Source organism: Leucoraja erinacea, chromosome 15 (genome assembly GCF_028641065.1).
Source record: "Leucoraja erinacea ecotype New England chromosome 15, Leri_hhj_1, whole genome shotgun sequence".
NCBI lineage: Eukaryota > Metazoa > Chordata > Chondrichthyes > Rajiformes > Rajidae > Leucoraja > Leucoraja erinaceus.
Window position 1 is genome coordinate 33,181,396 of NC_073391.1, and position 16,639 is coordinate 33,198,034.

A 16,639-nucleotide genomic window follows, 5' to 3' on the forward strand; every position below is an offset into this window, starting at 1 on the left:
TGGACTCACAGAGATATACAGCATGGAAGCAGGCTATTCGGCCCACTAAGTACATGCTAACCATTGATCTGTGTAGGAAGGAGCTGCTGACGCTGGTTAAAACCGAAGATAGACCGAGTGGATGGGAGGGAATACATCGGAGTCCCTCACCCTGAGCACAGGATCGCCCCAGGGTTGCGTCCTCAGCCTCCTATTGTACTCCCTGTACACACATGACTGTGTGGCTAGGTTCAGCTCCAATTCAATAATTAAGTTTGCTGATGATACTGTGGTGGTGGGCCTGATCTCAGACAACGATGAGAAGTTTGCTGATGATACTGGGAGGAGGTGGCTGATCTAGCACTCTGGTGCCAGGATAACAGCCTCCTCTTGAACATCAAAAAAACGAAGGAGCTGATCATGGACTTTAGGAGGGCACATCATCCGAGGACGTACACTCCATTGAGGATAAATGGGGATCCTGTGGATAGGGTGAACTGTTTTAAATATCTGGGAGTCCACATCTCTGAGGATATGACATGGGCATCACACGCCTCAGCACTCGTGAGTAAGGCAAGGCAGCGCCTTTACCACTTCAGGCAATTGAGGAAATTCAGAGTGTCTCCGAGGATCCTCCAGTGCTTCTACGCAGCGGCGGTGGAAAGCATCTTGTCCGGAAACATTACCATCTGGTTTGGGAATTGCTCTGCCAAGGACAAGAAGGCTCTGCAGAGAGTAGTGCGTTCGGCCGAACGCACTATGGGAACTTCACTCACCCCCCTGCAGGAACTATACAACAGGAGGTGCAACTCCAGAGCAAATAAAATCATGGGAGACCCCTTCCACCCCTGCAACGGACTGTTCCAGCTGCTACGGTCAGGCAAACGCCTCCGTTGCCATGCGGTGAGAACGGAGAGGTTGAGAAGGAGTTTCTTCCCAGAGGCAATTCGGACTGTAAACGCCTATCTCACCAGGGACTAACTCTACAGAACGTTTTTCCTTCCATTATTTATTATGTAAAAGAATATGTGTGTTGTGATTGTGTTTATAATTTGTTTGGTTGTTTTGTTGTTTGTCTTTTGCACAAAAGTCCGCGAGCATTGCCACTTTCATTTCACTGCACATCTCGTGACAAATAAACTTGACGACTTGACTTGACTTGAGACACAAAATGCTCGAGTAACTCATAGAATCATAGAAAATAGGTGCAGGAGGAGGCCATTCAGCCCTTCGAGCCAGCACCGTCATTCATTGTGATCATGGCTGATCGTCCCCAATCAATAACCCGTGCCTGCCTTCTCCTCATATCCGTTGATTCCACTAGCCCCTAGAGCTCTATCTAACTCTCCCTTAAATCCATTCAGTGACTTGGCCTCCACTGCCCTCTGCGGCAAGGAATTCCACAAATTCACAACTCTCTGGGTGAAAAAGTTTTTTCTCACCTCAGTCTTAAATGGCTTCCCCTTTATTCCAAGACTGTGGCCCATGATTCTGGACTCGCCCAACATTGGGGAAAAATTTCCTGCATCTAGCTTGTCCATATGTTTCTATAAGATTCTATAAGATTCTATAACTCAGCGGGACAGGCCGCATCTCAGGAGAGAAAGACTGTTTCATACTCGGTTCATGTTATCCCACTTTCTCATGTTCTCCCTACGCATTAGAGGCGTTGACTCATTGACTCCAATCCCATTTAATTCAGTTTTGTTTCGTTTTAGAGATACAGTACGGAAGCAGACCACTGAGTCACAAGCTACAATCAAACAGCCCACAGTGTACGGATGCAGGATAAAGGGAATAATGTTTAGTGAATCTCAGATCAGGATGTGCAGGCACAAGGAACTGCAGATAGTGGTGTTTGAGCAAGTGCTGGAGGAATTCAGCTGGTCAGAAGGTGGTTCCTGACCCGAAATGTCATCCGTCCATTTCCTTGCACCCATGCTGCCTGATCCAGTGTATGGACATGATTACACTGGACAGATTGCAGAGGTGGTTCACCAGGGTATTGCCATCGGACATAGGATGGTACAGCACAAGAACAGGCCCTTCGGCCCACAATGTCTGTGCTGAACATGATGCCAAGACCAACTCTTAACTCTCTGCACATAATCCATTAACCTCCATTCCCTACATGTCCATGTGCCTATCCAAAAGTCTCTTAAACGCCACCGTCGTATGTGCCTCCACCACCACCCCTGGCAGTGCGTTCCAGGCAACCACCACCCACTGTGTAAAAAACTTGCCCCACACATCTCCTTTAAACTTAAAGCCCCTCGCTTATGCACTTTAGTGTTTTAGGGGAAAAGCTTCTGTTTATCCTCTCCTGTGCCTCTTCTAATTTCATATACTAACATCAGGTCTCCCCACCCCCCCGGAGAAAACAACCCGAGTTTGTCCTCTGGGTAGAAGTCATCTCGTTGAAGGAAAACTGCTCTTTTACTGTAATTAACAAATGAGGTCAGACTCCAGCAAATCAATCGCACTGAAGTATATTTTTACAGTTTCTGTCCAAGACTGAATGTGAGATATTGACATTTCCAAACCACTGGGGTGCCTTGGTCTATAATCCGCTTGCAGTTTCTTTAGTAACCTGAAAAGCTCAGTCTTTAGACTGCAGAGATTCAGAGAATGACAGCCTGGTGGGTTGCTGCTCTTGTTGTTGTTTCAATGCTGGATCCCGAGGATATGTTCATCGCTTATGAGATGTAAAGGACGTCGGTGGAATCACAGCCAACTACAGCTTTATGAAATCTGTTCAAATATTCATGGCTTCCAAGGCTTTGAAAAAATGTACTTACAGAGCGCAGATAGAATAGAATAGAATAGAATAGTTTCTTTATTGTCATTGTAACATGGGCCATGTACAACGAAATTTAAAATGTCAGCCAGTCAGTGCAGCATTCAAACATTTCTAAAGCTAACGAAACATCCACGGTAAAATAATAAAGATAAGCAATAAATAAAAAAACACAGACAAAGCACGCATACACACCCAACCCTCCATCCTTCTGTCGATTTCACCGTTACCACAGTCCCTTAGTCTGTATCGCCCCTGCGTTCCTTGGCGGCCACATTTAGTGCTTTTATAGCAGTGGGGTAAAAACTGTTTTGTAGTCTATTTGTCCTTGTCCTTGTGGATCTGTACCGTCTGCCTGACGGCAACAGTTCAAACAGGGAGTGTCCGGGGTGGGAGATGTCCTTTATTATATTCTGGGTTTTTTTGGTGCAGCGGGAACTGTGTAGGTCCTCCAAGGTAAGGAGAGGGCAGCCGACAATCCTCTGGGCGTTGTCAATGGCCCTCTGGAGCGCTTTCCTCTGAGCCACTGTGCAGCTGGTGTACCACACGCATACACAGTATGTTAGTATGCTCTCAATGGAGCACCGATAAAAGGACAGCAGCAGCCTCTGAGTGATGTTGTTCTTCCTGAGCACCCGCAGGAAGTGCAGTCTCTGCTGGACCTTTTTCAGCAGCGCAGTGGTGTTCACGCTCCACGTCAGGTCCTCCTCAATGTGGATTCCCAGGAAGCGGAAATCCGCCACCCTCTCTACACAGTCCCCTCTGATGGTCAGTGGTACCATGTCCGTTTTGTTTTTCCTGAAGTCTATTATTACCTCCTTCGTCTTTGAGGTGTTGAGGAGCAGGTTATTTTCTTCGCACCACCCTGTCAGCTGCTCCACCTCATCCCGGTAGGCGTACTCGTCCCCCGCGGAGATGAGTCCCACCACTGTAGTGTCATCCGCAAATTTGACAATGGTGTTGCTGTGGTGGACTGGGGTGCAGTCATGCGTGTAGATGGTGTAGAGCAGGGGGCTCAGTACACAGCCCTGTGGAGAGCCGGTACTGAGGCTGAGGGCCGTGGATGTGTGATGGCCCACTCTGACTCTCTGGCTTCGACCCGACAGGAAGCTATTTATCCACGTACAGGTGGAGTGTGGAAGTCCCAAGTCCCCCAGTTTGTCCACCAGTTTGTGGGGAAGGATAGTATTAAAAGCAGAGCTGTAGTCCACAAAGAGCATCCGCACGTAGCTCCCCCGCTGCTCCAGGTGAGACAGTGCAGCATGGAGAGCTGTGGCTACAGCGTCCTCTGTGGATCTATTCGCTCTGTACGCAAACTGGTGGGGGTCAAAGCTTCGGGGCAGATCTCTGCCGGAGAGCTGATGTATCATTGCACAGCGGAATGCTGGGCAATGCAACATTCCAATTATGAAGCCTACAAGGCTGGTATCCCATCTGATTAGTTTAGTTTAGTTTGGAGACTCAGCGCGGAAACAGGCCCCTTGGCCCACCGAGTCCACATCGACCAGCAATCACCCCGCACACTAACACTATCCTACACACACTAGGGACAATTTACAAATTCACCAAAGAAAAACTAACTTTCAAAAGGGAGCACCCGGAGAAAACCCAGGCACGGGGAGAATGTACAAACTCCATACAGCCAAATCCCTGAGGTCTGGAAGGAACCCGGGTCGATGGTGCTGTGAGGTAGCAGCTCTACCGCTGCACCACCATGCTGATCCGACCCCCGGTACAGCACAGCACTTGAGCAGCACAGTAGCGCAGTGATGGAGTTGCAGCCTCGCAGCGCCAGAGACGGGTATATGGAACGAATTGCCAGAGGAGGTAGTTGAGGCAGGTACTATTTGGACAGGCAAATGGATAGGAAAGGCTTAGAGGAATATGGGCAAATGGGAATAGCTTAGATAGAGCACCTTGGTCAGCATGGACGAGTTGGGGCGAGGGTCCTGTTTATGGGCAGGACAGTGGTAGAGTTGCTGCCTCACAGCGCCAGAGACCCGGGTTTGAACCTAAATACGGGTGCTGTCTGTACGGAGTTTGTACGTTCTCCCTGCGTCTGTGTGGGTTTTCTCCAGGTGCTCTGATTTCCTTCCACACTCCAAAGACGTACAGGTTTGTAGGTTAATTGGCTTCGGTAAAATTGTAAATTGTCCCCAGAGTGTAGGATAGAGCTAGTGTATGGGGTGATCACAGGCCGGACTGCTTCAGCGCTGTGTCTCTAAAGTCAAAATTCTAAAGACTTTGCGTCTGCATGTAGTTACCAGATTGAGTGATTTCTTTCTGGGTATTTTCCCACTCTGTTAAGACGGGACCCATTTGTAAGCCGGCGTGAACCATCGCAGAACAGGTTGAGTTACAGCAAAGCAAATCAGCCCACAGGAATGAGAGAGGACAACGCCACTTAATCCTATCTGAATGACTCACAACACCGGGGAATAAACTGTATGACCAATTGATCTCCAAGTAGTGGCTGGCTGTTGACAAATAACTTTAGCAAATGGGGAGAATTACAATAAGTACAACCGAGGGACGTCTTGGGGGATAAAATGCACATTAATTCTTGTAGCAACGCATCGTGATTGGTTATTTTCCTTGTTGTCTTGACCCTGGTGGCTTTGCTCGCTGGAACCAGGCCGAGGAAAGACATTGATCATTGATTTAATCAGAGGCAACAGTCCCAGTGCCACTGGGACACTCAGAGCTCGTAGATCAGCCGGGTCACAAGGGCCAGGGCTGCAGATCCACTTAAAAGGAAAGGAGTGCCTGAGAGAAGGACTTGCTATTCAAAGTACTTCGCCCTCCAATGGCTACCAGAAAGATTAGCTTTAGTGATACAGCGTGGACTCTGGCCCACCGAGTCCGCGCTGACCGACAGTCACCCATGCGTTAGTTCTACCCTGCTCCCTAGGGACAATTTACAGAAGTCAATTAACCTGCAAACCTGCACGTCTTTGGAGCGTAGGAGGAAACCGGAGTAGGTGCAAACTCCGTACATGCAGCGCCTATAGTCAGATTCAAACCCGGGTCTCTGGCGCTGTAAGGCAGCAACTCTACCGCTGCGCCAATGTATAAACAACGGCAAAATGTAGGTAAATTTATCATGCAAGAGGAACATAAGGCCATAAACAGTATCCCTTCCGCTTGGGACATGCTCGGAGGAGGGGAGGTCCAGTAGACCTCAGACAATATGCTCGAGAAATAGCCAACATCTCGATTAGACCCCATCTGGTAACTTCCTCCCAGGTATCTGCTATTCCATGTACAGTATAAACCTCTGAACCCCTGAATTGAATCTTGCCCTGTAACTCACTCACGGGAGTCTGTTATTGTATATATAAACGCCCATACCGCTGGATTAGATTCCAGCCTGTAACCCACTCGCGGGAACCTGTTATCCATATCTATATATTACTAAAACTCCCATAGCGCTACGATTTTTTGCCACCCTACTCACCATTCTCCTCTGATGCAAGTCAAATAGGTTTTGTTCTGATCGGTGAAATAGTACAAATGTTATGAAGGTTTTGAAGGTTCCCCTTCCCCCCCCCTCCCCCACACCCAACAATCTGTTATTCTACATATAAACCCCCAAATCCCTTGATTAGATCCCAGCTTGCAACCCAGTCTTGGAGACACAAGGAATTTCAGATACCGGAATCTTGAGCAAAACACAAAGTGCTGGAGGAACTCAGCGGGTCAGGCAGCATGTGTGGAGGAGAATGGACGGATGACGTTTCAAGTCTTGACCCTTCTTCAGACCAATCCCCACTGCATTGACATAAACCCGGTCAATTGGACTCCAGGTATTGGAAAGAACACGGGCCTTTGCCCCACAACCCAGCAACAGGCCTGGATCGCCCTCTGCGGACCTGGGGAGCCCGCCCCTGGAGTGGGATCCTCATCCGAGGCTCGTCTCCTGCTCGATCCCGTGGACCGGGAACCGGAGAGGTGGGTGGGCGGAGTTAGTCGGAGATGGCAGCGGACGCTGGACAAAGAGCCAGTGAGGCGGGACCTTCCACGCCCTCAAGGTCGGCTGCGGGAGGCGCCCCCAGGTGGCCGGGCTAGGAGTGGGACAACAGTTTTCGCGAGACGATATGGACAGAGGCGTCAGCTGCAACGGGCCTCTACGGCCAACTACAGCTGGGACTGTGAACATGGCACCAAAACCTGCGGACTCTTGCATATAGACTCAGTGGGCTGTTTCTATGCATTCTGTACTTAATCGGGGATTGTACTTACAGTATGCGAGGCAATAATCTCCCTAAACTGTATGTAGAAAAATAATTTGACTGAACCTTGGTACAGGTGATAATAAAGAAACATTGAACCAGTAAACTGTAGTCCTGGTACCACCGAGCATGGACTTCATTCCCTCACCACCAACATCTGGATGAAGAGTCTTACTTACTTGCTCTGGTGCTTGGAGCCCTGCAGATGTGCATGAAACTGTTCCACCGAGTTCAGGATCACGTTGCAGATGTTGCAGGTGTAACTGCTTTTCAAAGCTACGCGTTGAGGAGAGGAAAGAAGGAAAGGATTGAGTGAGACAGGCTCTGAGATGGCAACGCTCACAACATAATAACTGGATGAAGCCCTGCAGATCCCTATACAAACCTGGAGTTTGAGTTTGTTTTATTGTCGCGTGTACCGAGGTAGGGTGAAATCTTTTGTTGCATGCCAACCGGTCAGCAGAGAGACTACACATGATTACCATCGAACCATCCACAGTGTACATATACATGATAGAGGGAATAATGCCAATAAGGTTTAGTCAAGATAAAGTCCAGTAAAGTCTGATCAAAGTGTCTCCAATGAGGTAGATGGGAGATCAGAACTGCTCTCTAGTTGTTCTTCCGGCCGTCGTAAAAACCAACCTCCCTTCCATTGACTCCATCCCTCTTATCCTTCGCAAGTGTGAAAACGCACAGCTCCAGATATTTTTTCCCATTGGAAATCATCGTATCATCAACTGGTGTACTGACCTAACACTATCTTGCACTTAACGAATTTTTTGATTGGATTTACTGGGCTTTACCTTGCACTTAACGTTATTCCCTTCATCCTGTGGACGGCTTGATTGTAATAATCCCCAGTCTTTCCGCTGACTGGATAGCACACCACGGGAAAGCTTTCCACTCTACCTCGGAACACGTGAAAATAAACAAAACTAAACCAAACCAAAGAGCACAAACTCTTAAACACCAGGGAGAAACTGCCAAGATTGTAACCCGTTGTTCTCAGAAGCACCGTATGTTTACTGTTTGAGTTTATTTGCTGGATTTACACTTTATAATCATTCCTCAGACTAAATCACGGGAGGTTTGGTTTGACATGAATAAACTAATCCCTAAAACGTCTAAACAAAATCCTGTGTTCATCCTTAGAAGAGACGTATTCAAAAACAGAGAAGTTAAATTTGTCAGCATAATGGTGGGAGTACATAGAACACAGAACAGTACAGCAATAGAACGGGCCCTTCGGCCCACAATGTCTGTGCCAAAACATGATGCCAAGACCAACTGTTATCTACCTGCACATAATCCATATCCCTCCATTCCCTACATATCCATGTGCCTATCCAAAAGCCTCTGAGTTACCACTATCGTATCTGCCTCCACCACCACTCCTGGCAGTGCGTTCTAGGAAAAACTTTTCTCACACATTTCCTTTAAACTTTTCTATAGCTATACCCTCTGATATTTATTTCCATACCAGGAAAAAGGTTCTGACTCTCTACCCTGTCTATGCCTCTGATAATTATAAAAGCTTCGACCGGGTCACACCGCAACCTCCAGCGTTCCAGAGAAACCAATCCAAGTCGGTCCAACCTCTCCCTGAAGCTAACACCCCCTAATCCCGGCATCATCCTGCTAAAACTCCTCTGCACCCCTTCCAAAGCCTCCACACCCTTCCTGCAATGGGGCGACCATAACTGTACGCAATATACCCAATGTGGTCTCACTCACCAAAGTCTTATAAAGCTGTATCACGACTTCCTGACTCTAATACTCAAAGCCCCAACCTACAAGTATGCTTTATTTAAGATATGGCCACCAATGTTAGAGTGATGGAGATTGGGGCTGATCACTCACAAGTCAGAATGAGACGAGGACATAGAGTTGCATACAGATAGTTGAACGCATGGCATCAGTGACACTCCAATAACAATATTTAAGAAACATTTGGACAGGTACATGTATGGGAAATGTTTAGAGGGATATGGGCCAAATGGGGACTGGGTGGGACTAGTGTAGATGGGGCATGTTGGTTGGCATGAGCAAGTTACACCAAAGGGTCCACTGGGTGGCACAGTGGTGCAGCAGTAGAGTTGCTGTCTTACAGTGCCAGAGACCCAGGTTCAATCCTGACTACGGGTGCTGTCTGTACGAAGTTTGTACATTCTCCCTGTGACTACGTGGGTTTTCTCTGCTCCGGTTTCCACCCACACTCTAAAGACGTGCAGGTTTGTAGGTTAAATGGCTTCGGTGAAAAAATTGTAAATGGTCCCTAGTGTGTAGGGTAGCGCTGGTGAACAGGGTGATTGCTGGTTGGCGCGAACTTGGTGGGCCGAAGAGTCTGTTGGCCAATGTATTTCTAGACTAGTTTCCATGCTGTATGACTCTGACTCAATGGCAACACAGGCCAATCAATGGTGTGATAGATCAGTGGGAACTGGCACACTTTCCATGATAAATAATAAAACCCATCTCAAGTTCACTGGTTCAAGTGGCTGAAAGTTGCTGCTGAGATTTTTACCCGAAACTAAATCTGCTTCTCTTTTTTAACACACCATTAAAGCTGATCTTTTTGGCCGCCTGCTTTAAGGAGTGAAATGCATTGGTGAGATGCATTGCATTTGCATGCTGCCTATCTCTGATGTTTGTTCTGCAATGTGGCAGGGGGCGAAGGGATGATCATGTGTGTAAGATCATGAGGGGAATAGGAAGGGTGAATGTTCAGTTTTGATCACCCCGTTATAGCAGAAATGTTATTAAGCTAGAAAGATTGCAGAGTGCAGAGTAGGTATGTTGCAAAACCTACTTGAATCGTCGTTGAGAATCTGCCCCAGCCCGTGTGTGCGATTTTGGCGCTGTTTAGAGGGGGCGGGTTTAAAACGCGATTTTTACTAGGCTGTTCCAATCGAAGCATGTTCACCCTAGTAAATCATTAAGAAAAATTTAGAAAGGTTCCCCGTCGCAAAAGTTTAGGGAGGGATTTGAGTTTTATAGGCCTCCCATAATAGTTAACGCTAATGTTTTGGGATCACTATCTCAATGGCGCGACTTCTCGCAGCCCCAATGGCCTACTCCTGCAAACAATTTTCTATGTTTCTATGTTTTTTTACATTAAAAGTCGGGCTGTGGGCAGACTTGGGCCTATAGCGAGTGTTTCATCACTGTATGACTTTATGGTTATGAGTAAGATTTACAAGGCATTTGTTGGCACAAATCCAGCGCAATGTGAACGCAGCCTACCAGAGCGTTCACAGAAATTCAGAGACCAAAGCTGATTTAAAATGCTTTAATTTACAAAATTGAACACTAAATTATGAAAGAATTTGGCAGGGAACATGTAAATGAGATTTTACTGCAATTTTTTATTGTGAATTATTTGTGAATATTATTTTAACAATAAGACTATTTGAAAATGCAGTCAGAAACGAATGGATGAATTGATTAGATCTAGTGATTGAAGTTTGAAATTAGCTACAATTGGGTAACTAACTAATTATATGCTTTAATTTCAGGTCATCCAAGTAAGATTATTTTATATTTGTTTCAGAATGGTTCAATCTATGATAACTGAAAATTTCATTCAGTTCTCTTAATTTTTAAGAAGGTTATGGGCTTTTGACTGACCATGATCACAGCTTTTTTGTTATGTCCATAGAAAATCAATAGGGAACAAGATGCTTATTTCCGAGTATGAAAATGGCCATAACATTTTTATTACTTGAGATATGAAAGTGCATTAGGTGTCAAATTAAACTTCTTTTTATGCTTTATCTGATGGGATAAATTGCAGACTTGATTTTTTAAATCTCAAAATTTTGTAACATTGCTATGCAGAGGACATAGGATTTAAGGTGAGGGGGGAAACATTTGATAGCAAACTGAGGGGTAATTTTTTCACACAAATTGTGATGAGTGTGTGGATTGAGCTGCCGTAGGAGGTAGTTGAGGCAGGTACCATCACAACTTTTAAGAAACATTTAGACAGGTACATGGATAGGATAAGTTTAGCGAGGGATTTGAGCCCAACGCAGGCAGGTGGGGCTACATGTCTATGGGACCTTATTGAATGGCGGTGCAGGTCACTGGCCCGAATGGCCACTCCTGCACCTGTTTTCTATGTTTCGACCACCTCCACCTCATGTGCCCCTGATGGTGATGGGGTGTTGGGCCGAAGGGCCTCCTTTCCTCCTGAAATCTATGGCTATGAGAAGATTTTTTGGATGTTGAGATGGAGATTAGCCAGTGTGCACTCCACTCCACAGAGTTGGGAGAAATGTCAGAGACTCCTCCTCAAAGGGCCCTTTAGATGAGGGAACAACAACTGTGTCATGAAAGAAAACTGGCAGGGAACATAAAAACTGACTGCAAAAGCAGCTGTTGGTGTTGTTGTTATATTGACAATCCGCTGTGTAGATGGTAAACAGGAATGGAGCCAGGATCATGGGGAACAAGGACATGGCAGACCAATTGAATAACTACTTTGGTTCTGTCTTCACTAAGGAAGACATAAATAATCTGCCGGAAATAGCAGGGGACCGGGGTTCAAATGAGATGGAGGAACTGAGTGAAATCCAGGTTAGCCGGGAAGTGGTGTTAGGTAAATTGAATGGATTAAAGGCCGATAAATCCCCAGGGTCAGATAGGCTGCATCCCAGAGTACTTAAGGAAGTAGCCCCAGAAATAGTGCTTGCATTAGTGATAATTTTTCAAAACTCTTTAGATTCTGGAGTAGTTCCTGAGGATTGGAGGGTAGCTAATGTAACACCACTTTTTAAAAAGGGAGGGAGAGAGAAAACGGGGAATTACCGACCAGTTAGTCTAACGTCGGTAGTGGGGAAACTGCTAGAATCAGTTATTAAAGATGGGATAGCAGCACATTTGGAAAGTGGTGAAATCATTGGACAAAGTCAGCATGGATTTATGAAAGGTAAATCATGTCTGACAAATCTTATAGAATTTTTCGAGGATGTAACTAGTAGAGTGGATAAGGGAGAACCAGTGGATGTGTTATATCTGGACTTTCAGAAGGCTTTCGACAAGGTCCCACATAAGAGATTAGTATACAAACTTAAAGCACACGGTATTGGGGGTTCAGTATTGATGTGGATAGAGAACTGGCTGGCAGACAGGAAGCAAAGAGTAGGAGTAAACGGGTCATTTTCACAATGGCAGGCAGTGACTAGTGGGGTACCGCAAGGCTCAGTTCTGGGACCCCAGCTATTTACGATATATATTAATGATTTGGATGAGGGAATTGAATGCAACATCTCCAAGTTTGCGGATGACACGAAGCTGGGGGGCAGTGTCAGCTGTGAGGAGGATGCTAGGAAGCTGCAAGGTGACTTGGATAGGTTGGGTGAGTGGGCAAATGCATGGCAGATGCAGTATAATTTGGATAAATGTGAGGTTATCCACTTTGGTGGCAAAAACAGGAAAGTAGATTATTATCTGAATGGTGGCCGATTAGGAAAGGGGGAGATGCAACGAGACCTGGGTGTCATGGTACACCAGTCATTAAAAGTAGGCATGCAGGTGCAGCAGGCAGTGAAGAAGGCGAATGGTATGTTAGCATTCATAGCAAAAGGATTTGAGTATAGGAGCAGGGAGGTTCTACTGCAGTTGTACAGGGTCTTGGTGAGACCACACCTGGAGTATTGCGTACAGTTTTGGTCTCCTAATCTGTGGAAAGACATTCTTGCCATAGAGGGAGTACAGAGAAGGTTCACCAGACTGATTCCTGGGATGTCAGGACTTTTATATGAAGAAAGACTGGATAGACTCGGTTTGTATTCGCTAGAATTTAGAAGATTGAGGGGGGATCTTATAGAAACGTACAAAATTCTTAAGGGATTGGACAGGCTAGATGCAGGAAGATTGTTCCCGATGTTGGGGAAGTCCAGAACAAGGGGGGTCACAGTTTAAGGATAAGGGGGAAATCCTTTAGGACCGAGATGAGGAAAAAATTCTTCACACAGAGAGTGGTGAATCTCTGGAATTCTCTCCCGCAGAAGGTAGTTGAGGCCAGTTCATTGGCTATATTTAAGAGGGAGTTAGATGTGGCCCTTGTGCCTAAAGGGATCAGGGGGTATGGAGAGAAGGCAGGTACAGGATACTGAGTTGGATGATCAGCCATGATCATATTGAATGGCGGTCGGTACAGGCTCGAAGGGCCGAATGGCCTACTCCTGCACCTATTTTCTATGTTTCTATGTTGCCAGGACTCAAGGGCCTGCTCTATGGGGCGAGGTTGAGCAGTCTAGTGCTTTATTCCTTGGAATGCATGAGGCTGAGGTGTGATTCAACACACAGAGATGTACAGGATCATGAGTGTAAATGCGCAGAGTCTTTTCCCCAGGGTAGGTGAATCAAGAACTAGAGGGCATAGGTTTCAGTTGAGATCTGGGGGGAGGGTCCTACCTTCTGTGTCCCGAAGATCAGCTGCGGGAGATGCCCCCTCCCCCCCGGGCACAAGTGGGCCGTGCAAGGAATGGGATGGCTCATGGGATGACTGGAATGGATGCGGCGGCTACAATGGGCCTTTGTGGCCAGCTGTAGCTGGGACCGTAAAATGGCGCCAAAAATGGCGACTCTTGTATATGGACCCAGTCGGCTGTTCTGTATATTCTATACTAACCAGAGGATTGTGCTTATGTACGGCTGAGCTGTATGCAAAAAGTGTACTTCACTGTGCCTTGGTACATGTGAAATTGAACCATAGAGAGGAAAGATTGAATACAAAGTCTGCAAGGAGGTAGGTTGGAAGATCGGATCTACATCCTAGCTTATGGGCGGCCGGTTTAGTTGCCTGATATTCTTGGCACTATGCAGAGTTAGAATATAGAAGGTAGTGCCCTATTCGTTAAAATGAAATATGGATCTGTAAATTAAAGGCAGAGAATCTTTGGTATTAAATTAAAGTCGGAAAATCTTTGGCATTATAATGAAAGCAGTAAATAAAGGATTTTATCCTCATGCTTTTTTTTTATCCTTCTATCGTCTCATCCCTCCCTCTCTCTGTAACCTCCTCCAGCTCCATAATAGTCTGGTCAGAATTACAGTGATAGAGCTGTACAGCACCATCAAGTGATTAATGTCATATGTACTGTAAACGGAACAACGAAATTCTTACTTGGAGTACTCAATCTATTCCTCTCATGATCTTATCCACTTGTTCCTTACTGTATCACTTCATGAAACCGAGACGGAATCCCAATTTGGTGTTTGATGTGATTTGAGGATTAGAACCTTGCGTAAGATTGCAGAGTGCAACCCCAGAGTGGAGGGGAGGGGGGGAGAAGGGGATAGGTTGCAGAAGGTTTCAGATCAGGCAGATAGATAAGATGAGGCAATTCTTTAGGCAACAGGGTACAAAAATTGGCAGAGGAAACTATAAACGTATTGCTCGTGGGTATTAAAAGCATCAGAATTTACGAGAATTCGGATTTACGAGAATTTACGAGAATGTTGCCAGGACTCGAGGGCCTGAGTGATATAGGGAGGTTGGATAAGGGTCCATTCCTTGGAGGATGAGGAGTGATTTTGTGGAGGTCATAACACATTTATGACGGGAATAGATTGGGTAAACGCACTGAGTCTTCTTGCCCAAGGATGGGGAATCAAGAACCAAAGGAGGAGGGGAGGAGGGGGGGGGGAGATTTAATAGGAACCTGAAGGGTGACATTTCACACAAATAGTAGTGGGTATGTGGAAATAGCTGCCGGAGGAGGAAGTTGAGGCAGGTACTATCACAATGTTTAAAAAACATGTAGACAGGTACAGGCGGTGCTGGCTCGAAGGGCCGAATGGCCTCCTCCTGCACCTATTTTCTATGTTTCTACATTGGTTGGACAGGTTTGGAGGGATATGGGCTGAATGCAGGCAGGGAAGGCGGTGTGGGCAAGTCAGGCCTAAGGGCCTGTTTCCACACTGTATGACTAACTCTAATTGTTCAGAAATCCCAAAACGTTTGGAATTCCTGCAAAGCAGGCACAATCACCAGAAAGCTAATAATTATTTTGATGCCTTACAGAAAAACAAATTATGTTTTAGTGCTTACTTACTGCAAATGGATCTACTGATCATAATCAGCTCAAAGTTAATGTATTAACCATTAGCAAGCAATTATTTCCCAGACATCTGTTGGATAATTAGCTGCTGGCAAACAGTTCGTTGCTGGCTCATTTGCCTCCTAAATTTCCATGATCTCCAAATTAGTTGCAGTTGCGCTAATAAAAGCTGGAAGATTGAGAGAAGGGAGGCTGTGAAGGGAAGCAACAAAGTTGTTGCAAGACAAATTATTCACTCATTCATAGTATCAGGTTGAGAATCGAAGGGTCCAAGGCAGTGATTCCCAACCTGGGGTCATATGGCAAATTTCAGAGGGGCCACAGAAAAATGTTGGGATTTAGGGGACCACAGGTTCAATGAAGGGGGCCACAGAGCTACCACCCTGTTGCCTGCTAAATTTCAGTTCTAATAAATTTAAACCTATGCAATTAAAATATTTTTGATGTTTGTGGAATAGAATAAAAGAGAATATATGTGCAATTAATAGACACTGATATTTTTATGCAAGGTATTATAATATTGAAGTACTTTTTTACCGCTAATAATGTCAGGGGGGGGAGGCACAGAAAAATTAAAAGATCCCAAGGGGGCCATGAGCTAAAAAGGTTGGGAACCACTAAGGTCTAAGGGATCTAAGGTCAAAGGGATCTACAGGAGATGCTGCCTCAAAAAGGCAGCCAATGTCATCCAAGACTCACACCAAAGCACACAAAGACACAGCAGGTCAGGCAGCATCTCTGGAGAACATGGATAGATAGGTGACGTTTTGGTCAGAGACCCACGTCACCTTGGCCACATTCTCGTTTCACTCCTATCATTTGGGAATCATGTATTGGCAGCAATGAGACTTTATTGCTTGTAGTGAAGGAGGCTGAGGGATGATCTTATAGAGGTGGATGTAATAATGGGGAATTGGTAGGGTGAACACCCAAAGTCTTTTACTCAAAGTAGGGGAATCAAGAACCAGAGAACATAGGTTTAAGGTGAGAGGGAAAAGATTTAATAGGAACCTGAAGCGTTATTTTTTCATACAGAAGATGGCGGGTGTATGTAACAAGCCACCAGAGGAGGTAGATTAGTCAGGTACATAACATTTAAAAGACACTTGGGCAGATACATGGATAGGAAAGGTTTAGAGAGATATGGGGCAAACACTGGGCAAGGCAGTTGAGCTGTTGCCTCAGCGCCAGAGACCTGAGTTCGATCCTGACTATGGGTGCTGTCTGTGTGGAGTTTGCACGTTTTCCCCGTGATCACGTGGGGTTTCTCTGGGTGCTCTGATTTCCTCCCACTTTCCAAAGACGTGCAGATTTGAACCTCCACGTTCTAGATTTCTTCCCAGCAACCATCTTGACTCTTAACACTAACCTCAACTATGAACTTCCGCGGTAGAACACAAAGTACTGGAGTAACCCAGCAGGTCAGGCAGTATCTCTGGAGTGAATTGATAGGCGACGTTTCAGTTTGGGTCTGAAGGAACCGAAAAGTGACCTATCCATTCCCTCCACAGATGCAGCCTGACCCGCTGTGTTTCTGCAGCACTTGGTGTTCTATTCAA

The 16,639-nt window shown here is 46.0% G+C and overlaps 1 protein-coding gene across 2 annotated transcripts in view; it reads right to left on the reverse strand.

The window, feature by feature from the left end:
• The window catches only part of zgc:171482 (zinc finger protein), a 151,345-nt gene that overhangs the window by 18,161 nt on the left and 116,545 nt on the right, over window positions 1-16,639 (reverse strand). For both annotated transcript variants that reach the window (XM_055647090.1, XM_055647091.1), the window contains one exon: window positions 7,188-7,284. In XM_055647090.1, the coding sequence (XP_055503065.1) occupies window positions 7,188-7,284 (97 nt within the window). The remainder of the gene's footprint in view (window positions 1-7,187; window positions 7,285-16,639) is intronic.